At 28.9% G+C, this 25429-nt stretch overlaps 1 protein-coding gene across 7 annotated transcripts in view; it reads right to left on the bottom strand.

The window, feature by feature from the left end:
* LOC142329723 (uncharacterized) overlaps nucleotides 1-25429 on the bottom strand; it is a 187535-nt gene that overhangs the window by 61777 nt on the left and 100329 nt on the right. For all 7 annotated transcript variants that reach the window (XM_075374451.1, XM_075374458.1, XM_075374453.1 and 4 more), the window contains one exon: nucleotides 16628-16831. In XM_075374451.1, the coding sequence (XP_075230566.1) occupies nucleotides 16628-16831 (204 nt within the window). The remainder of the gene's footprint in view (nucleotides 1-16627; nucleotides 16832-25429) is intronic.

Raw genomic sequence — 25429 nt, 5'->3', positions numbered from 1 at the left:
TTTGGGATCACTTAAAGCCTATTCTACAGAAACTTATAAGTACAAGAAAATGTGTCCAAACTCTTCATATGTTTTCAGATGGTACTACCTAACAGTATCGAAACTGCACAAATTTACTTATGGATAAAAACTCTGATGGACCACTTTCCACAAATTACATTCACAACTTGGACTTACAGTGCCTGGACATAGTAATAAAGGGCCATAGATGGTGTAGGTGGCTTACTAAAGAATAGAGCTTGATGATTACATTTTAAAAGGAAAATATGTCCAAACAGCTGCAGATTTTATTAATTGATTTGAAAAGTCAATGGATTTAGTTCAAAAAGTTATCAATGAAATTATGGCTGTAAAGAACTCAGATGAAAAATTGGATACCATACCTGGAATCATGAATGAGACTAAAATAATGTGGCAGAAAGCATCAGACGTACCGATATCATTGTATCAACATGAGCGATTTTTGAAGACAGTAAAATTAGAGGCTTTTGCAAGGACTATCCAAAATAAACAACCAGAAGTTTCTATAGACATGGATGTTTCTCAAGAACTACTGTCTGAGATTTAAAAGAGCAAGCATTTACAATGATTTATATGGTTCCAGTAACTCATATGAAGAAGATTTGCAAACTCTTTCAGATAGACTCCATGGACGTGAAAACAATCTTCATGCTGGTAATTCTATGGCCAGGATAAGGGAAATTTACATACTAATTTAATTTGCTCTATGACATTTTTGCTTATAAATGTAACGACCGAAAAAAAACAAAAAACTGTTACGTATAGATATACTGCAATTGCAAGCACCTCAGTTGATGAAGACGGTAAATGTAAGTCACCTTATAACACTATCAGCATAATTTGGCCAATATATTTAGAATTGAACAAAAAAACATTTTGTATATTGCTTTTGACCAAATACAGAAAATTCTTCCAATGCATCTGTCCCATATGTGGTTTTGGGCCCCAAAAATGAGACTTTTCAAAATCTTATGAATTGGGGCCATTTTTTTTAATGAAGGATATTCAGTAACAATCCAATTTTTTTGTAAGTACTACTAGTACCTAAGAGTTAAAAGGTAAAAAACAGGCCTGTTACCTTACACTCTTCATTATTAATTTTGGGCCCAAAATTTGAAAAAAATAATTTGTAAACATAACTTCAATTAACATTACAAGATTTGGTAATGTAAAAGTGAATTTTGAGTATGCTAAGATGAAGTTCTATCTTTACTCTTTCCAAAAAGCCCTTTTTTACAGTCTGTAAGATGTAAATTAAGAATGCTACAGGTCATGGAAAAAGTGATGAAAATGGGTGTTTTTACTTGTTGGCAAGTTAGAAAATAATCTATTACTCAAGAAAAATTTTTTTTTAAATAAAAGAAAAGTATTTTTTGGTCACTACAAGGTGGGTAGTTATAACAAAATATCAAAATCATAAATAGTGATGCACTGATAATTTGCTGAATTAAAATTGAATACCCCAGGATTCAAGAAATCATTTCTCTTGACATATTACTAACACATTGCACAATACATCGCCAGCACTTAACAGGCAGAAATATGTCACCTGAATGAAACAAGTGTTCTCCAGGAATCGACAAAAATTGTTAATTTTGTAAAGAAAAGCGATTTTAACTCTTGATTATTTGCCATTCTTTATCAAGAGTTTGGAGCAAAACACCAACATCTTTTACTTCATGCATAAGTAAGATGGCTCCCGCAAGCAAAAGTGCTTACAAAACTTTAAGAATTAAGGACTGAAGTGGAGATATTTTTGGTAAAAAAACAATCACCATTATCAAAATGTTTTTCCAATACGTATTGGATTGCAAAACTGGCATATTTAAGTGACATATTTTCTTACATAAACGACTTAAATTTAAGTTTGCAGGGAAGTATGACAACTAATTTAATTTATTTTAAAAAATTGATGCATTTAAAAAAATTAAATTTTAAAGAAAATAATACTGATGTATTTCTTATTACGATTTTATTACTAAAAAAAAGGAATTAATATCTGAGTGTAGTAAGTCAACATTTACAGTCATTATATGATAGATTTGAAAAATATTTTCCTGTAAACATAAACTTGCAGGAGATGAATTTACGGATAACTAATCTTTTCATTGAGAATAACTGCAATATAAATTTAAGAAACGAAGACCAAGAATGTCTCTTGAAACTGAGTGCAAACATAATATTAAAAAACACAGTTTCTACTATGAATTTAATTAAATTTGGATTGCAATAAAAAATGAATATCCAAATTTACACAGAGCCATGAAAAAATGCTACTTCGCTTTGCAACAACATATTTGTGTGAAGCTGGATTCTCAGAGCTATGACACTTATTAAAACCAAATCAAGAAATTATTTATAAATAGATTAGGTTAAGTAATTTACAACCCAAAATTGAAACAATTGTGCAAAATGAGCAACAATAAATTTTTCACTTTCATTATTTACAATTAGTTTGTAGTTCCTATTTTTAAATAAAACCTAAAATAATTTTTTATTTATTCTCTGATTTCATTTACATATCACTTTGTTGTTTATAAATAGAGATGATATTAATTAATATTATGAATATGTAAATTTAATTACTAATAAAATAAAAATGATAGTATTTTTTTTTTGCTCGTCAAAAAATCTAAGCTGTGGATCTGCCGGGTCTATATATTTTTCTATAAATTTTACCGGTCTACTATATTTTTTTTATACCTTTTTCAACCTTTTTTTAGGTTGAGAAACACTGATCTAGATGTGTAATTTCCAAATAAAAAAAAATAAGGTAAGAAAATTTATTTATTCATTAGATTATTTTCTCAAATGAACATGTCAACAATACAGCTAAAAAGTTCCAAGTTTTCTGAACAAAACAGTACGTAATATGATGTAGCTAAGATTTTCAAGAGATTTTTATGGAATTTTCAAAAAGGGCCTAAAATGCCAAAAAAGGATTGGCATTTGAATAAATACTGTAGCCACTCACAGGGTTAAAAAGTATAACATTATTCCAAGATTTTATAAAATATTGTATCACTACAACCCATACAAACAGACTTGAAGAAGAGTAAATAATTCAAATAAGTAGAGCAATTAAAATGTTATCTTATACACATTTATGTATATGGATAATAAAAAATGTTTAAAATACATATTCAAGTATCCCATAAGTTTCTATACATAGGAAATATAAACATTTTTTTATGAAAACCATTTTTATTTAACATTTTACTTTCTTATACTTCAGATATCTTAAAAATTGGATAAAGATCATTTGAATAAAGAGCAATAAACTGAAACCACAGCAAGGACCAATTCAGGAAGCAGCTGGAAGATTGCAATCAAATTTTAAAAAAACATGGAACATACATCACAGAAGACACTATGGCAAAACTTTTTAGAAGGTTCTAAAAGCTGGACGTGTTACAGATCAACTGAGATGTGGTCAAAGATGTATAGCCAGCAATGACGGCACAACAGTTACTCTCAACAACAGATACTCTCACGCTTACAAAAAGAACTACAAAAATAAAAATTGTTTGCAAAAACAGGTGTTAGCAGATTGAGTATAAGCTGCATTTTGATAACAAACAAATGGAATTCATACAAATTGCATAAGGTACAGTATATGAGTGAAGACGACCCAAATAGATAATAGAATTCTGTAAATGGGTATTAAGCAAATTTAACAAGGATGCCAACATTTCAACCAAGATCTTATTTACTGAAACCTTCACCTTCACCTTCAACCTACTGTAACCTTCACCAGATGAGTCTATTGAGGATTCAAAGTGCTGCTAAAGTGATTGTGCGGGCTGCGATACGGGGTGACAGAATCATTGGACCATACTTTTCCATCCCTGCTAAATGTTTACTTTCAGCAAGATGGAGCTCCATCTCATTTTGGTATTCACATATTTTAATGGTTAGATCAGTTATTTCTGGATGCTTGTATAGTTCGGCATGGTCCTGCTGAGTGGCCTCCAGGTTCCCAGCACCCCACTTTATTTTTATCTTTGAGAGCATTTGGAGCCCATGGTGTATCAAGAAAAAACCAAAACATTAATCACCTCAAAGAACTATCACAAACACCATTGCAAGCATAACTCCAGCTGTACTTATACATGAGGGGGTATTATTATCATTGCAAAATCAGCAATCTCCATCTTTTGTGAATTAGAACGTTTTTTGATCTACACAGAGCTTAGGACTATATCTGCTAGATAGTTAATAGCGTTTGCGTCAGAACCATTAAAATCCTAATAATTTGCTTCTAAAAATTGGTGTTCACTGCAAAATAAGTAATCTCCACTTCTTTATATATGATTACAAAACCAACAATCGCTTCTTCAACCAACAGAAATGAAACTAGTAATCAAATGAGCACTCTTTAAGTTATAAATTCAGTGATTGTGTAGCTTGCGTTAGTGATTTTGTAAACCTGCTTAAAATAAGTTAAAAAAGTTATTAAAATGGAAGAAAATCCAGCTAAATTGTCACCATCAAAAGCAAGAAAATGAATGTGTAACCCACAAATGGAAATGTTCTTTAGTTAAAAAAAACTGAGATACTTATACATACATTGTTTAATTTCAGCCATCCCTTTTTATGATATAAATTTTTTCAAGTGCCAAAAAAACTTCATAATTTGCTTGCCGCCACCACATACTTAAATGTTAGTAATTTTAAAATTTTAAAAGGTACATGCCTGAGACGTTTGTCATTTTAAAGCTTAAGAATAGGGCTTTCATTTGATATACAGAGGTTATCTCTAAAGTAAAGACAGTTTCATTGTAAAAAAATTTATTCTGAAAACTTTATAAATACTTTTTATTTTTCTTAAACCACATACCTTATACTACTTTTCTATATAATCGCCACATGAATTAGGACATTTATAGTAGCGATATACCATCTTCAATATATCCTCATCGTATTCTTCTCCCACCACTCCATTTAGCCACTGATTAACAGCATTTTTAAGAGCAAAATCACCTGCAAATTACTTACCACTCAAAAATTATTTCAATTTCCTAAACAAATGGTAATGAGAAGGAACTAAGTCCATACTACGGGTGATCGTAAATTTCCCATCAAAAGGTTCTCAGTAAATCACATGTTGGACCCGCAACATGTGGACATGCATTATTGTGCAGCATGACAACAGCTGGTCAGCCACCCTCGTCGCTGATTTTGAATGGTGTGCTGTAACTTACGTAGAATTTCGCAATACATTTCTGCATTTATAGTCACTCCACGTGGCATGAAATCAATCAGTAGTATGTCAAACTGATCCCAAAACACTGTGGCCATTAGTTTGCATACAAATGGCTTGACCTTAGTTGGTCTGGTTGATGATTGAGGATGACACCATTCACTTGACTGCCGTTTTCTCTCTGGCGTGTAATACAAAATCTATGATTCATCGCTGGTAACAATTAAATTAAGGAACTCATCACCCTTTTCTATGTAGCGCCAAAAATTCCAAAGCAGATCCCATTTGGATTTTTTTGTAATGTTCTGTTAAAATGTGCAGCACCCAACGTCCACAAACCTTTCTGAAGCCTAAATGGCCATGAACAATGCGATCAATAACAGCTCTTGAAACATCAGGGAAAAAAGGGCCAGGTCCGAAATCGCTGAACAACGATCTTTTCTAATTTCATCATCAATGTGTTTAAACAAGTCCTTAGTGATTATCGAGGGCCTCCCCGAACGTTCTTTGTCACGCACATTAACTTATTGTTATTTGTGAACCTTTCCCACCATTTTTGGACGTTTCTTTCATTCATTACATTATCACCGTACAGAACAACCAACTGGCTATGAATTTCAGCGGTTTAAAGTTTTGAGAGTTTAAAAAACATATGACCACGTATTTTACAGTTGGCAGCAACATTGATTTTCCTATTCATTTTATAATGTAATAACTCACACATAATCAAAGATACTACAACACGACAACTTACAGACAACAATGCAGTGTATACATTACTAACATGGCCATGAACGACAGAGGTTCACCAATCTTACAGAGAGGAATTTCCCAGCGGTCTTTACTTTAGAAATCCCTTGTATAACATGATACCATTGTGGATGTTTTCAAAATTTACTGCATCTCAAAATTTCCAATTTTGAGTTTTGCAAAGAAATGGAAGAAATTTTGAGTTTTTGCAATTTGGAATGAGTCCATCATTCCAAGTAATTAAATATTTAATTACTTCATTTAAAAAATTAAATACTACAAATTCATTTTTCTATAATTTCCATAATAAAAATTATTACCAAGCTAATGTTTCTCTTATTCTCGGGAACCAGATGTTCTCACCATGCAAGGAAACTTCATTCTTTGCAAACTGGATCCAATTACACCTACAAGAACATACCAGCTAATAACAGAGGAGATGATAAAATCATCCAGTATGCTAGTTAAGAAGAAAGTCATTATTTACCAATAGGTAAGAAAATATTTCAATTTAAGTTTTCTAAGATACAATTATAACACCACCTTGAAATTTGGAGTGAGAAGCTACAACATCTATCTTAATCTATAATTTTTTTAAGAAAATTAAAAAATTCTGTATATTTGAAAATTCAAAATAGAAAATTTTGAGACAGTAAATTTTGATAACATCCACAACGGTATCATGATATATATCAAATGAAAGTGCTATTCATAGACTTTAAAATGACACAATCCTCATTACTGTAGCTATCATGGTTCTGAAGTAAATTTAGATTTCAATATATGGTGGTCAGTAAATTTTGAGAATTTTTACATTTTGTAAAGTCAATAAGTCAAAAAGGATGGTCTAAAAATTCTGAAAATAAATATTTAAAAATATCTTGTGTGAAGGTGTAAATACACATAAAGTCAACCAAATTCATGTCATTAAGGTTTTATGCATTGGTTGATTTGATGTGGACTTACCCTTTTAGAAAACTTGATTTTTTAACAAATTCATTCCTGTAGTAAGACAGCATCAAGAACACATTCTCAAAATACCTGCTGATAAAGTAAAGACTGTTTTCACTTTAGATAATGTTCCAGCACATCCTGTACCAGAAAAATTGGTTAGTTATGACGGCAAAATTGAATGTTTATTTTTACCACCCAACACAACCTCTTTAATAAAGCCTTAGGTTCAGAATGTGATTATGGTACACCAAAAAGTTATACCATGCAAGGTATTGATGAAGTACTTCTCGTACTTGAAGAGAAAGATTATTTATTGAAGATAAACATTATAAAAGGGTATTTGATGAAGTCATCAATATTTAATTTTATGATGTAAGGCTGTCATTGAAAAAGACGAATCTCAATTTGCTTAGAAAAACATTGGCTTAAGTAATGAAAATGTTAAAAAATATTTTTGTGAAGCAAGTAATTTCTGAGGGGTTTTACAAGGAGGAAAAAATTACTGAAAATGACATGCAAGAATGACTGGATGGTGATACTGATCCTGGGTACAGAATTATGAATGATGAACAAATAATTTATGAAAGTCCTTTCACAGATTGAAAATGATTCGAAAGATGATGAGGCCAAAAAAAGAAGAGGTGATTTAAAAAAAACCCAGCCTTTCTAGTGTTCGTGATCACAACAACAGAATCAATTTATCGCAGGAACAAGATGTGCAGTCATATTATAAAAATTTTGGACGGTTTAAAGAAATTATTATTTTAATGAAGAAAACCCAGTCATGTAAACATTAAGAATTGAAAATTTTTACTCCCCATTTCAGTCAACTTCACATCAATAGGTTAAATCACAACATTGTACATATCAAATTTCTTTTTCAATTTACCATAATCAATATTTTAAAATTATTATTGTGTACTGTATTGTATAGTTGTAAGTGTAATAAAATACAATTAGTTTTTCTCTGCGTTTACGTATTTTCATTTTCTTCTCTTAAATTACACATTTTTTGTCTTAACTTCTAATCTTGGTTTGGACTATGTAATATAAGTACAATAAAAAAAAAATTAATTCAAATTTATTAGTTACGTACAGCATTAAAATAAGGTATGAACTGTGAATATATGCATTGTGTAGACCGTTGAACATAGTCACATTGTAATATTGTACTTGAAATTTTATATAACGGACTTTCCCAACAATGGATGACGACCTCCCTCAATTAGTCCTGTTATAGCGGGGACTTACTGTACAGATATTTCTAATGTTAAATCAAACAACATCCTACAATATTTATACAGCAAAATCTTTATTAACATCCTTGAAATAAATGATTTTTAAACATACACACAATGCAACAATCTTATACAGAATAGTGTGTATATATATATATATCATATATATTGGAAGTAGCAGGTAAATATGAAAATGTACAGATTACCATTTTAATATAAAGAAAGCAATCAGAAACATAAAATATACAATTTAAGAAGTTTGTGAGTATTAAAAGTTTGTGATCTGCTAAATAAAATTTTATTCATACTGAAAAAGTATTAAGTAATTCTACTATTTATATTAAACATATTAATGATGATAACTATTTTATCATCAATAATGAAAATAAAATGTATGTAAATATTGTAATGCTTATTTAAATAATATATAAACGTTAGTTAGATTAACTAATGTTTATATATTTATGAGTAATATACTGATAACAGAGAAAATTTTATACAACAAATAATGGAATAATTTTTTTTTTAACTTATTAAATAAATTAACTGGAAATAAAGTGAGGAAGAATCAGAAAAACCAAACCCCAATATGACTTTTGCCTCCACAATCAGCTATCTTTAATAATGTTCACTAAGAATTTTAGTAATAAACAGTATCTATTAATTTTTTGGTTCATTGAGATTATCTATATTTTTTTTCTACGTAAAGCTGCAGACTTCAAACATATATAAGGAATCAAATATGTTTTTTAAGTACATGCTGTATAGCATGATTAATTAATTACTATGTTGCTTTTTACAATTTGTAATACTAGTTGAAAGATTTATGGCTTGGCTTTATGTGTATCAACACATAAAGATGAAAATGCACGCACACAATAAATTGTGAACAAATAGGAAAAAATTGGTAATAATTTGATTACGTTAGCAAAATTGAACTAATTAAAACGGACAAAACAGACAGTTTTAGTTTTTAACATTAACTCATTTCTGTTCAATCAAGACTGACGTGGACATTTTAAAAATACAAAAATGTAGTTTTAATTAAATTATGTGTTTATAATATCGATAATTACCTGCGTAAGTTGAAATAATATAAAAGCAATGCTGAATTAATGCTAAGCACTTTTAGTACTTATAAGTTATATAACATTATAACATATTAATTAATACATATATATTATTACCTACACACAGTTATGTAACACATCCTTGGAGAGAATCTTTTGGTCCTTAGATCCATCTTCAGTTTTGATTTTCAATTTTTTATTATTAATAAAATTATGTCTTTTGTGTAGAAGGAAGAAATAAATAAATAATAGGGAAATAAAAAAATCCTTGTATTTAAACAATCGATGACCGTGTGGTGTATTATGTTTTTATATAGAAGTTTTAAAATATAAAATAAGGATAACAGACATAATAGTATGAATCTCTCAATATTATAAAAATTTAAACTGTCCTATTCACAAAATTACTGATATTTAAATTAGTAAACTATGTTTCAGTTTAAATTTTAAACACAATTCTTTTAATTATTAATTTTATTGTAATTTTTGCTTTGTTAAAAATTTTAAAATGACTGTTTATATTTAAATAGTCTGTGCTAGTTAAAAACCAGTAATAATTTGGAATTTCCATAACAACTTAAAATTTAAATAATCACACAATATGCGCACACGTGCACACACATCAGAGCTTATTTGTGGCCTGCTAACTATTCCTATTTTGTCACATTTTTAGATTTATATTATTCATTCATATACCTATATGCACTATTATATATTCTTTAAATAAAAAATGTCATTTAGGAGCACATACGCACATAATTCTATATGTTTTTATACGCACATAATTCAATATGTTTTTATAATGATAAAGTGAATTCATTGAATTATTTCATAGGATTATAATCCTAATTATTAATTAAATAAAACCCATTTACTGATGCTCACAGATACAAGATCAAAAGCAAAACACAGGACACCAACTGGAAAACAAAATACTAATGAATATTATACAACACTGTACTTATCAGAGTTTTCAAATATAAATCAATAAATTTGACGTTCCGTAAAAAGTAAGAGAAAAATTAATTTTCAATTAAGAAAATCCATTTCATTAGAAAAAAGTATCTGAATAGTCCATGAAACATAATGTTAAATCATTAATTTGTTTCCCAATTACATGATCTGTATTTATTCTAACAAGTGATGAAATCCAGTCATTACTTAAACTTTTGATGAAGTAAATACCAATTAAAATTCTTCTTTGAAAACTTAACTGCATTTACAGTATAAAATGTGATGTGATATCTTAATTATGCTAACAAATTTAATATTTGCAGTAAGAACATCCAAATGAATTAAGTATATTTAATAGGGATAATGTTCATTCAAAATGTGCTTCCTTTAAGTATGGTCTACTGCTAAATCCTGTGGGTAGTTTGCAAATTAACATCAATACTTAGATAAATTAATGTAAAAAAAAAACTCTTGTTACTTTTTTACTTTCATTAACTAAAATAATAAATATAATTTTTCACAGATTTATAGAAGTATGTACTTAATTTAAATAAGTTTTGAAATAGACAAAACAAATACAAGTAAATAATATCATAATGTTATATCACAGCTAGAATATCACAAACATAAATCACATATACAACTATTCACTAATTTTGAGATATAAAAAAATCAACACCTCTATATCTCTAGTTTATACAAAATAATACATGCATTATTTATTGACATTTTCATAAAAATACTCTGAACCACCACAAAATAGGAAATAAAAGAATAATAGTAAACTAATATTAACTAAAACATTACAGTACTTTGGAAAAAAAAAGTTAATTAGAAATAAATCTCATTTAATTAAATTTTTTTTTGTCACCAATTTTGTTGTTGAAAAAACAGAAGTATCAAATAAATAAGTACATAATATTTAACATACAAATCAAGTAAAACTTTGCAGTGTACATTTTTATATCTTAAAAAGAAAAAAAAACAATTAGATATGTAGATAAAAACCAAAATTTAAAAGTTATATAATCTACATAAAATTTTCTGCCAGTCCCAATCCCAAAATAAATCAAGAAAGAATAATATTATGTTCAACAAAAATTATTAAGTTTTCAGGATAAATATTAATTAATGTATTGATATCACATACTCCATCAAGCATCTTGATACAACATCTAAACACATACACAATAAGAAATCGAAATGTAAACAAAATAAATACTGCTGTTAAAATACAACAGTATAATAATTATTAAATAAAAAAATAATAATTTAATTAGCAAGTCAATGTTTAAAATAATATTTATGAATGAATAAAATATTCCCTGAGCCACAAAGGATAAGTAAAAAATACATTTAGTTAGAAAAACACATGCTACTGAATTCCAGAAAAATAATGATCAATATAAAAATAAATTAAAAATAATTTAAAAAATAATAAAATTGACCAAATAAAAACATAACACACAAGCAAACAGTTCCTAGATATTTCTACTAAAACTTTTAGCACAAAAAAATTCTATTTCCACATCTTAAATTTACATTTATGCAGATTCACTTCTTTCTGAAGTTTACTTTATTATCTACTAAAATATACATTCTTTTAAATATTTTACATAAACAAATACAAACTATAATGAAAAGTACTATAATGTTATCCTTTTTTTGTTATACTGAAACAATGCTAAAAACAAGTAACGTTACACTTCAGCCAATACTCCCAAAATTAAGTAAATTAAACTGACAGGACAGGAAAATTTAAATACATTAATTTTGACAAATGGCCAAATGAAAAATTAAATAAAGGAAAAAACTGCTTTTACAAATAGGATCAAAATCCAAAGTATTAACAAATCAAGATCTTAGCAGTCATAAATATGACATCAACAAAGAGAAACGTTATTAAAATCTTAGTGAGAAAAAATACTGCTTTAACTTACCTTTCATTACATTGATAATTTATGCTACTATATTTGTTCTAGTTCTGTTTGACATGTATATATAACAGAAAAAAATATATATGACCAGCACTTTCACACAGCTCTATATATTTTAATGAAGTCCAGAAAAAACTAAAGCACCATTTAATTGACAAGAGTGAGGTAGCCACAATAGAACAGATATGGACATGAGAAATGAGCTCAGAAAGAACAGCTTTAGACCCGGTAGTGAAACGATCAAACTTTATCAGTCTAATTGCACATCAAGAAAAGGACAATAATTAATAGCAAAATACTCAATATGACCTGGAGAAATTATATATGCAATATTTTTGGATGATTACATAGTACAGAAAATTTCTGTAAAAAAAAAAAAAAAAAAAAAATTAAGGGCGCTGAACTCTTTTAAATATAAAAGAAATCATCACTGAATGTTTTAACATTCCTGGATGGTAACAGCACAAGCAGTTTTTAAATTTACTTTTTTCTTTTAATGCAAAGCATAGAAGAGAGAAGAACCGTTAACCAGTACTTTTTATACAATCTTTTAAACAGTATGATCAGAAAGAAAAAGAAAACTTCCTTGGCAAACCGATAGATAAATATGGAAACAAAGGTAAGGGTACACAAAACCTGAAAAGTACAAAAACAGGAAAACTCAGCTCTTCTGTTAATAAAATGTTTGACTTTGATCACTGGAAATGACAATATACTTTAATCCTAAAACAACTTTCAGCTGGAGCATAAGTCTTATAATAATATACAGTGCGTTCGGAAAGTTGCTGAGTACAGAAATTAAGGAAGTATAATGATGAAACTTAATTACTTTGTATTTTTAATTTGTTATTTTATAGAAACAGATATTATTATAACTGGATAGTTTACAAAATGTGTTGAAAATAACCTCCTCCAACATCAATACAACAATACTGCTTATGTTTCAATTTGCTTTTAAACACTCTAACCAATCAGCTGATGAACTGGAATGTCTCATACGTATGCTGTTATTACGGTTTTTAGTTTGTCATTCATGCATGGTCTATTGTGATACAAGCTTGTTCGCTGACTCCCCACAGAAAATAATCTGGAGGAGTCCGATCAGACGATTATGCAGGCCACAAAACCCATAAAAATAATTCATTCACCAGACATTTTGTAAAAATTTCATTGACCTCTTAGCATGTGAGCTGTGGCGCCATCTTGTTGGAACTGCCAAGTGATTGATTTTCACTTCTGTTAACCGACTAATGAAGTTTGTTAAACAGCACACTAACGATTACTACTAACTGTATTTACAAAATAAATTGGACTCACAATGAACAATTAACTCGCACTGACCCAGACTTCAATCTTTGCTACATGTAAAGATTGTTCATGATATTCACAGAGGTTAGTTGTCAACCACAGTCATGTATTTTGTGAATTAATATCCCTCCCAGATGAAACCACACTTCTCTGTAAAAAAACGTAATCTTGAGGATACCTACAGAATTTTGGTCAATAAAACATTTAAACCATTGACAGTAATTTAGTCTTTTGGCATGATATGTAGGTTTCGGTTCTTGAACACATATTACTTTATAGGGGGAAAGTTTCAGTTCTTTTTCTTACAGCTTCATGTGCAGTAGCAAGTCCGATATCTTGCTCCTGTGCTAACTTATGCACCGAGTTTGATGAACTTTCCGCCACAGCACCCGAAATACCAAGCAGCTTCTTTTTGTTTAGTTCAGGTGGACTTCCACTTTGACCAGTGTCTTTAACAGAGCCTGTTGCCTGAAATTTTTTGATAAGAGTTTGAACTGCATTGTGGTGAAGAACAGAAGTATTTGGAAACTTTTCAGAAAACTTGTGCTTCATTAAATCAGTATACTTGTCTCCTTCACAAAAGATGTGTTCAATGAGAAAAATGCATTCCTCTACCGAAAGAACCATGACATTTCTCATAACTATTGATTCCGATAAATAAAACATAAAATGAAGCATGTTCAATCACAACTCAACAACCTTGGTTTATTACTTGGTTTATTACAGTCTTGGTTTATTACTGAGCAACATCTAATGAACTCAGAGCAAACAACCTAATACTAAATAAATAAAAAGAAAAAAAAGAATGCATCACCCAATTCTAAAGCAGTGACTTTATTGCAGTGACTTTCCGAATGCACTGTGTTAATCTAATGACCAGGAACAGAACAGACTGTGATGACAATAAAATTAGAGAGATGTGTCTAAAACCTTCATTAACTGATCTTTTACATAGAAAGAAATGAAACAATTCACATAAAAAGGTAATAATGTAACAAAAAAATTGAAATAGCAGAAACTCCTGTCTAAAACTACAATTAAATAATTTAAGGAATCAAACATCTATCTAAAGTGTCTGCCGATCTCCATGGCAAAGTGGTAGTGTTTCAGCCTTTCATACAGAGGTTCTGGTTTCAAATCCTGGTTAGGTATATGGCATTTTTCATATGCTACAAAATACAGTTTCAATATCCCATGTACAAGTTTCAACTTAATGTGGCAATATCATTAAGAAAAAAGGGTCTGTATCTTTCTTTATGTGAGTAAGGAAAAATATTCATAGTTGCTAACTACAAAACTAACAACAATCATAGTTTCTAACTACAATCCTTATGGTTTTGAAACTTAACATGCCATGTGTGTGTATGTATGTTTGTGTCTACTGCTTTTTTCTTATGATCGATAAGTACAGCAACCTAGTTTTCAGAATATAAATACAAAGCTGACCTTATAAATGATATTAAGGTTTTGTTTAATCAAATCCATTATCTTGTCACTGTTCTGATTTACTCTATGATCTGTCTTGACTAGTTCATAAAATTACCAATTGTTATCTCCTTATACAGTTAATGGAGTGAACATTGTAGCATTCTGGTCTGACTTGAGTCAATATGCTGCACTGCTAGTTCTGGACTGAACTGAATTTGTCATGAGCTGAAATAATCAGTTTATTACGAAAATCCAAAAGAAAAGCATATCTTTGGGTTATGTGTATTATACAGAGACTGCAGTAGCAAAGAAATATCTTGTCTCCATACATGAACAAGAAATATACAAAGAAACATATTTTACTACAAGGATTAAATGACAAACAATTTTTAACAATGAGAAAAATATAAGCTATCCGATTACTTTCATTATCAAATTTCAGTAGATATAACTATTATCAAATGCTGAATATAAAGCATCAACAACAGATATTTGTTTAAAAGAAGAAAGTAACAGCATTAACATATTTAATCAAGTAATTTTTATATTATGTTGCATTAATGGAACAAGCCTAATTATGTAAGATTTTACAAAATTAACCATTTTTAATTTCAAAACAAAACCATATAAGAAATAATGAACTGATTGTGTAATAACTGTAAAGTTTTGAGACGTATAGCAAAATCAACTTCCAATTAAATACGTCAACTGATTCAAAACAAATTTGTCGAGTCCAGCAAAACAGTCAGTTCATAATTGTCATCTAAAATTATGGAATTAGTTTCTTCATGGATTCAAATACAGAGCAAGTACTACATCTTTAACTTCTCAATCTGACGAAGAAGAAAAAGATTAAACCACAAAATGTATTTATATACAAACAATGTATATTTATACAAACAAAAAAAAGTACAAATAAAATAACTTAAGATTAAATTCAAGTAATTATTAACATAAAAAATTAACTTTTAAAATGTTTTTATATACAATATATAATACTACTTTTTAAAATTGTATGTAATAAAAATTTTAATTATCATACATTTACACATAATTACATATGAAAGGAAATTTTATACATAAAATAGAAATGTTATAATTCATGCATTTTAGTTTTAAGTTTGTTTTCTGTTCATAAGTTTTAATGATTACATAAAGAACAGACTAAAAAGGAACTATTGTAATTAATAAAAAAAACATTTAATTTTTCTTTTATTCCTGGGCTAGAATAAATACAAAAATAAACACATCAGTAATAACATTATTTAACATGAGTAGTACATGAGCTCATTTAAGTGTATGGTAAGCATCATATTTCAGTATAACACAAGGAAAAATGACAACTACAACTGTTATGCTTTTAATTGGCTACAATAAAAAGTAGAATCAACAATGCAGGAAAATAAATTGTCATTAATGGAAAAGATTGTTATAAGAAAGTAAAATAAATTTCTGCAAGTCCTAATTTTTTATTTTAAAACAAAATTATCTCATAAATGATGAAATTAAAAATATATTGGTATAGAAAAATAAATTTTATTTTCCAGGAAATTAAAATCATGTATGACAATAAAAGCATAGCAATTGTAGCTTTTTAAAGTATTAATACTGCATATTAATAATAATAGTAATACTAATGATACAATTGACGTTTCACACCATATTTGTGGTGTTTGTGATGATGATGATGATGATGATGATGGTGATGATGGTGATAATAATAAGAATAATAATATTGATGGTATAAAACTAATAAGAAAATACCTGTTTGCTGTATAGGAGTCAGTGTTGTAATATGAAGGAGGCCCTTCTGCAGATCCTCCACCAGGAGGCCCGATTCGGCCGATCGCCTTACGAACTACTGATTGATAACGACCTCTACCACGGCCACGATAATAACCACGATGATATTCTGGTTCATGGTATGATTGAACAGCATCAAGCTCTTTGTTATACCTCGGGATGTACCTGGGTATCAATGATAAAAAATACTTTATTTTTCCTATATATATATATATATATTGCATAAATGTTTATTTAATATTAAAAAATCTGATGTGGGGATCACATGACTTCCTTGTATGCCTATTAAATTACATATGCACTTCTTTTTTAAAATGAAAAGTACTTAAAATTTTATTTCATTAATAACTTGTGATATTTTTTTTATTATTATTGAAAATTATACATCGTAAAATTTTTTTACAATCACGGATTAACAATATATTTAAATTAAAAAAGAGGAGATGGAAGACTGATTCGAACGATGTTACTTCCCATTCAAAGATCCACAAATATTTCATTAATTACAATTTCATTCGGCTGTGACTCTGGAACCAATGAAAATAATTGCAATTTAAGATATATTGTTGAAAAGCTCTCAATAAGGGTTTATTACTAGTTAAGAAAAACTCCAAAATCCAATTTTTTTTGGATTTTGGATTTTTTTTGGACATTTTTGGTTCAGTCGATTGCAATCAAAATGGGAGGTGTACAACTCGATGTTACAACACTCCTAAATTCAAATTTTCAACATCCTACAGCTAATCATTTTTGAGTAATGCAAGATACATACATACATACAAAGTCACACCAAAACTAGTCAAAATGGATATGTCTGTTGAAATCTGAAAACCAAAATTTTTCGCAAACACAATACTTCCCTTTACTTCATACAAGGTAGTAAAAAAGGATATAATTATTTAAACATACAATTTTTTTCATTAATACATTACGAATGAAACAAAGCTGTCTCACTGTTTCAATCAGCAAAAACTTATTATCAAGTTACAAAATTATTACAAAACCCTTTTTTCTACAGCTACAGTCGGTGCAAAAATTACAACAAAATAAAATTTGTCTATTTTCTCATATTATTTATTGCCTTACATTTTTAATCAGTAAATTAAAATATAAGGATACGAAATTCCTCCACTAAAAAGTAGATCTATTTTATTAAACAATTTTTGTTCAAATAAAAGTGGAAGAAATAGCTACACAATTTAAGCATTCTGATGCCTAAATTGTTTACACATACGTGGTTTAATTGTCTACACAAATTAGGGATTCTGATCTGTTTTTTTTTGGTGAACAATTATTCTCTTTTTAGAAGAAAAAACTGATAAGAAAATAAGTTTTTAAATTTGGAAAATTAATACTTTTTTTTTATAAATTATTTTATTAATGTGAAATTTTTATTGAATTTGTTTTTTTTTTGTTTGAATATTTGATGAATACCTTAAATTCTGAAATTGAAACTACACTATGTGTCATAAGACCATAAACCTTTTGTTTTATAGGACTGAAAAAAAGACAGCCTTTTTTCTTTAAATACATCCTTAAAAATGCTATACCACAATACAAAAAGATCACAAATGAAGTCACAAAAAAATTAATACTCCTGTACTCTAATCCATGACACTTCAAGTTATCTATGATCAAAATTAATTCTTAATGCTTAATGGTATTAATTTTAATTATCCAAGATTAATCTATTATAAGAGTCAAAAATGCATGGCAATGCTTAACAAGGGGATTTGGGACATTAATGTTAGCAAAAAGTTGCTATAAACACATGTTCACAAATGATTTGTTTTCGATTTACCAATAAAAAATTTTGCCTTAATTTCTGCTCTAAGGGTTAAGTGAAGCCATAATAAAATTTTTAGGACCCAAATTTCTTGGTCTTTAATGTTCTTTGACCTAAGAAATTGAATAACCAGTATCAGAAATGTTCCTCTAGTTGTTTCTGAAAATACTGTTGCAAAGCTGAAAAAAGTACCATTTTAAGTTTACTCTGTGTACATTAACTTTTTGAATTGCCAAACTTCAAAGAAAATTGATAGCAATTTTATTTTGAGAAAACTGATGTAAATACATCAGTAGAAAACAAATACTTTGTAATGCTAAAATAAAATAAAAATAATGAATTATAAAACCAAACTAAATTAATTTCTTTAGTAGGTTTGCAGTAACATATGACCCACAATTTAGTTTTGTGCACTGGGCACAAATATTTTCACAAGTGGTTATGAGTCACTGAATTTTTCATACATTTCCTATTCGGAAAAACTCACAAGATTGACCAGAACATATTTCTTCCAACAATTTTTTTTTCTTAGTGACAATCTTATCAGTCCTTTTTGTTACTGATAAAGCTTTGAAAAGCTAAAAGCTTTTTTTTATATTTATATTTCTTACAAGAATCTACTTGCTTAAAATTTTTATAAGGTAATCCAAATCCAATTAATTGCAAGTATAAAGAAACTTTTTCCACTTTATTACTTTATCCACGATAGTGCCTTGACTCGCTGCTCTTACAATGTGAGGCAATATTTAAATAAATGTTTTAGACGATAGATCAGTCAAAATGGAACACTGAAATGGGCCCCATAATCTCCTGATTTCTAGCATCTGACTATTTCCTTTGAGGTTGAATGAATTCAACTGCACATTCATGTTAATTCTATATGAATTGGAACACAAGATGTTGCATCACATAAACTGCAGCAACTATTACACAGTTCTGATGCCACAGGATGTTCTCAAGTAGCTTGCATTTCCCATGCCAAATGCTGAATTCATTAAAAAAAAACCAACCACATCAAACAACTACTTTTACTGTAAATCCTTTAATCATAAATATTTTAGGAATAAATAATTTTAAGTTTAAAGTTATTGTTAATATAATTTCTCGTTTTTTAACTTTTACTCGTTATTCTCTTATACAAGGTCTGTAAATAAAGTAATGAGACAGCGGCCAAAGTGACAACACTGTAAAGTTACTAGTAAACATATGGTTATATGAACAGCTGATTTATATTGTGTTAATATTTTTAGTTTACTGTTGCCATGCGAGATGAAAACCAACTTTTCATGAAACAAGTTTTTGTTGTGCGTTACAAAAATGAATGATACTAATTATGAGGAACATTGTGCAAAGTTTTGTGTTAAACTCTGCGAGAATGCTACCAAACGTTTTTGAAACTGAAAAGGGCATGTGGAGATGATGCTCTATCACAAGCACAAGTTTTTAGGTGGTTTAAAGCATTTTCAGATAGTAAGGAATCAGTTACGGACAATCCATGCTCTGGAAGACTGTTAAAGTCAAAAAGTGATGACAATTTGAGCAAATCATAGACTTGATATGGTACAACCAGTGATTAACTGTCAGAATGATTGCATAACAATTGAATTTGAATCATACCACCACAGTTTTGTTTTGGAGCAAACATTTTGCTCCAAAAATGTTTGTGCAAAATTGATCCCAAAAACTTCACTGTTGAACAGAAAAACAGAGTAGAAGTGTGTGCATTCTTGGGCGAATTAAAACTGATCCTAATTTTCTAAAAAAAGTGTTATTACTGGTGATGAATCTTGGATATATGAGTACGACCCAGAAACACCAGAGCAAGGAGTGAGTTGCACACTTCAAACTTAACATGTCCCAAAAAGTGAAAATGAGCAAATAAAAAATAAAAACCATGGTAATTTGTTTCTTCGATAATAGTGGCATTGCCTATTAGGAGTTTTTGCCTACAGGACCAACTGCAAAATCAATGTTTAGAGAAATTTTTAAAAGACTGCAGAAAAGAGGTGCCCGCATGAGACCAGCCATCAAAGACAACTGGATGCTGCATCATGACAATGCACCTTGTCAAACGGCACTCTCAATTAATGAGTTTTTGGCAAAGAAATACATTCCTGCAGTTCCTCAACCACCTTATTCGCCTGACTTGAGTCCCTGACTTATTCTTGTTCCTGACTTTAAAAAAATACCTCAAAGAACACTTATTTAGAACAATATAAAACATAAAAAAAAAGAAACCGACCATCTGAAGGATATTCTGATTTCTGAGTTCCAACACTGCTATGAAGAAAGGGAAAACCATTTGAAGCGTTGCGTAACTTCCCAAGGAAACAAAGGTGAGAGTCCATGTATAATTGGATTGTAAACAAAAAGTATATTTGAACCAGTCTCATTACTATATTTACAGACCTTATGTATTTTGAGAACAGTAGTTAAATTTGTTTTGACAATTTATCCTTAGCAAAGATTTTTGTTCGGTTTAAAATGGTAATTTTTTCTGCCAGATTTTAATTTCCTTCATTTAAGTCCAGTTCATAAAACTTGTATTTATTTCTGACTTTATTTACAACAATTTTCTCAGAATTAATTCTACACATATTTGAATTTGTTTATTGGCAATTTTATAGTTTAAAAAAAATAGCTTTAGATATGTTGTAAGTTATCTCCAATTTCATCTTTAAGAAGAAGTTAAGAGAAAATTAACTATTTTGCTAGCTACAACTTAAAAACAAACTGTTTCTCGACTTTGTTTATAAGAACTTATTTGCTAACAATAATGTCCAAAATTGATTACGGCTCCAAAATATTGTCACTAACTTTGAATCAGCACATAACTCACTACCTTAACTGAAATCATCATAGGTAATGATGTAGCAATGCACACACATTGAACAGCTGTTGATTTAGGTGGTGTGAGTGCATAAAGTTTAAATAACTAAATCCTAATTTTTTTTCTGTTTTCATTTCATCACAACTGAACTTTTCCCTTTAAGATGTAAAATTTAATTTCGCCTTATCGACATAATGATGTCATATTTTGTACTTTATAATTTTGCTATGCTTTATGAAAAGAAAACAGTAAATAAAAAAGCTGACAACAAAGTTGTAATACCTTACTGACATTAGTAATTTATTCTTGTAGAGTTGAAAAATGATGATAAATGAAAAACTTTACCTAAAATTTCTTTTTTGGGGATGAGGGATGAATTTTGTTGTAATATTATAATGAAAAGGGTATAAATTTACTCTTTTAACAAAGTAAAGTTTAAATTTTAGTAATATTAAAAATTTAGATACACCAAAAAAAAAAGTATTAAAAAATCCATGTTTTTAATTAAACCTCTGATCCCCCCACAATATTGTCCTGAAGAATTTTTTTTTGGTCATTTGCACTACTACTATGCCAAGAAAGATATAAAAAATATGCAATAAATTTATAGCTTTTTAAATTATTAGGAAAGGGGCAATTTTTTTTTTTTTTTAATGGTAAGATAAGCATGCTTGCATATACTGAGTTTAATAAATGGGAATGTTAGCAAAATTTTGAGAAAACTCACTCCAAAAAAAATATCTATCCTGTCTCTGGAGATACTGACCCTGAAAATTTACCAAAGAACTTCCCCACATACAAGAGTCTGTACAAAATAAAATTGGTTTATTCAGTCAAAAGTTATTAAGTTTCAAACACACTTAATGTTTGAAACATTTAATGTTTGTACATATGTACAAACATTAAACCCCTCAACTTTTTTTTGTTTTTTGGGGTCCCAGGGTCATGAAACATTGAGAAACACAAAACAAAACCCATAAGTGACTACAAATTATCGTAAGTACTGTTATCTTGTAAAAAGTGAAAAACTTTTTAAACAATATATTTTCTCTACTAAAATTAAGTACTTGTAAAGATTTATTGAATCAATGTTTATAAATAATGAAATATGAATATCTGAAGATATTTTTTATAAACCATACTTATAAATCACTAAGAGTAGTATAATTGGAGTGACCAGTATGACTAATATGGTATTACATCATAAAATGACATCAATACTAACTGTTTACTATGATTCATTCCTTCTAGAAAAAAAAAAAAAAATTTATTATAGTAATGTTTTAGTTAATATTTTTGTAAACGACATCATAATCAATATAGTCATTTCAATCCTGTGGAATAACCCAAACCAAAGAATGAGTTTTGGTTTAAATGAACACCATCAAACGCTTGATCTTTTGTTTTATTCTTATTTTCTGTATCAGAAAATTTTTGTTAGATTTCATGCATATTGGTTTTTGTGTATTCTTAGTAATCTTTATAAATATGCCTCCTAGTATAAATCATCCTTAACATTTTCGCTGTGTATGTGATAAATTAACTTCTCAAAGAAATCCTAGAGTTAAAAAAATCATATATTATCTCTATTTTGGGTGTAAAATAGGATATGAGGACAATGTTTGGACCCTTCATATCTACTGTAATTCTTGTGTATTAAGCACCTTGCTAAATGGGAAACCGCAACATATACCTATTCTGCTCTTCCTATTATACGGAGAGAGGACTACTCTTCAGACTATTATTTTTATATCACAAAACTCAAAGATATCACAAGTAAATTCAAGAAATCTTTTGCATAACAAGAACTAGTCCACACAGTGAAGAACTGACAGTTTGAATTCTGCCAGAAACATGGAGTTTAGAAGAAAATATTGATGAAAAAAGTAATAGTGATTTAGTAATGAAGAAGAAGATTAAGATTTCCCAAGGAAGGAGATGTATAACATGAAATTTTTACTGACAATGCTACAGTACGAAAAAATACTCTTGGCACATATGGGGAAATCTAAAAATTACAGCCATTTTATTAAGAATGCAGCTTGGTTTTTCTAAATAAGTGTTATTTCTTATCAGTGGGACAGCAGAGAGGAAAGCTACTACATTAAACTTGCTGGAGAGAAAGAAGCACTCGCAGCCAGGCACAAAAATGTCAATCTCTTGTGAATCTGAAAAATGTTTTTCTTTCCCAGTTACAAATAAAACTTGGTCTAATGAAAAATTTTATTAAAGAAATGGGTGGTAAGGCCAAGGTCTCTTATATCTCATAAGCATGTTTCCCAGGATCAATGGGACAAAAATAAAGGGATTATTTCTTAGATCTAACATAACAGACTTACACATAAGCTAATGAACAGTTTGGAATTTGAATGAATCTGAGAAAGCAACACAGATATTTCAAAATATTGTTAAATCATTCCTGAGCAAAAAGAAGACTGAAAACTGTGTAGAATTGGCGGGTGAATTCCTTGAAAAAATAAAATAAAATAAAAAACTGGAATGCAATATATCTCCAAAAATACACATAATGCATTCACATTTGGATTTTTTCCATCTAGCCCCAGTGATGGAAGCGATGAGCTCAGTGATACTTCCACCAAGTTAGATGATGTTCCATTAATGATAGAAACATGCTTTCAGGGAAATCAAAGCCCAAGTATGGTTGCAGATTTCTGCTGGAGACTGAAAAGAAACATTCCAGAGGTAATATTATAATATGGGCAATATAATTCCTTTAAAAAAAATGCATATTTATACATATGAAAATGCTTTATTTTTAGATAGCTGTCTTAAGACTTAACCCTGATGTTTGCTCTGTACTAAATTTTCTGCACATAACTTACAGAAAAAAATTAGTTTGTTTGTCGATGTTAATTGACTTTCTTTTAAAATGTTCTCCGAAATGTATTTTCATAGCTATAGCATTTCCAATAACAAATTCCATATTTGCAAACCATATTTGTATTATCGGTCTGTTAATATATTTTGAGAAAGGTTTTGTAAAAAAGTTCATATAAAATAACACATTTTTAGGTTTGGTATAAAATAATTTTCCTAAATTGTTGATTAACAAATAAAATTTTGGAACAAAGATTGTAGAGAATTTAATTTTGAGAAAATTTAAATAAGATCAGGTCAATAAGATGCATACATTAGTTAAAAAAATTTGACTTTAATCAAAGAAAAATGTGGCAGAAATTTTTTAATTATTCTAAATAATAAACAAAAATAAAAATTATTAATAACAATGCTTGTAAAAATTTAATTGATTTATGATGAGGATGAAGTTAAAAATAAAACAAACTAATACTTTACTTTATTTTTAAATGAATAATAACAAATTCCATCATTAAAATCTTTTTGCTTCTTAACTAGTTTCTGAAAATCTCATTTCAAAACATCTATCAAATTCATAAACTTCAATTCCAATTACACTGATGAACATAATTTTTGTTTCCTAACATGCAATACATGATTTTAATTTGTTTTTTGATGCTGAAAACAATTATGAACTCAAAATCTTTCTACCACCCACCTATTTTTGAAAAGTTTAATTAAAGTTTTTTTTTTTTTTCATTTTTCAACGTATTGTTAGCATTTTACATTCCTATATTGTATTTTGTTAGCTCATTTTTTATTGTTTAACTTTGTTAACATAATTTGTAAGCTATAAATAAACAATACTATACAAGAAATTAAATCAGATCATAGTCACAAATTTTTTTTGTCTCAGTCATTTGACTGGTTTGATGCAGCTCTCCAAGATTCTCTATCTAGTGCTAGTCGTTTCATTTCAGTATACCCTCTACATCCTACATCCCTTACAATTTATTTTACATATTCCAAACATGGCCTGCCTACACAATTTTTCCCTTCTACCTGTCCTTCCAATATTAAAGCGACTATTCCAGGATGCCTTAGTATGTGGCCTATAAGTCTGTCTCTTCTTTTAACTATGTTTTTCCAAATGCTTCTTTCTTCATCTATTTGCCGCAATACCTCTTCATTTGTCACTTTATCCACCCATCTGATTTTTAACATTCTCCTATAGCACCACATTTCAAAAGCTTCTAATCTTTTCTTCTCAGATATTCCGATTGTCCAAGTTTCACTTCCATATAAAGCGACACTCCAAACATACACTTTC

The sequence above is a fragment of the Lycorma delicatula genome, chromosome 9, assembly GCF_047948215.1.
Source record: "Lycorma delicatula isolate Av1 chromosome 9, ASM4794821v1, whole genome shotgun sequence".
In the NCBI taxonomy this organism is placed as follows: Eukaryota; Metazoa; Arthropoda; class Insecta; order Hemiptera; family Fulgoridae; genus Lycorma; species Lycorma delicatula.
This window is presented reverse-complemented; position numbering and strand designations above follow the sequence as displayed.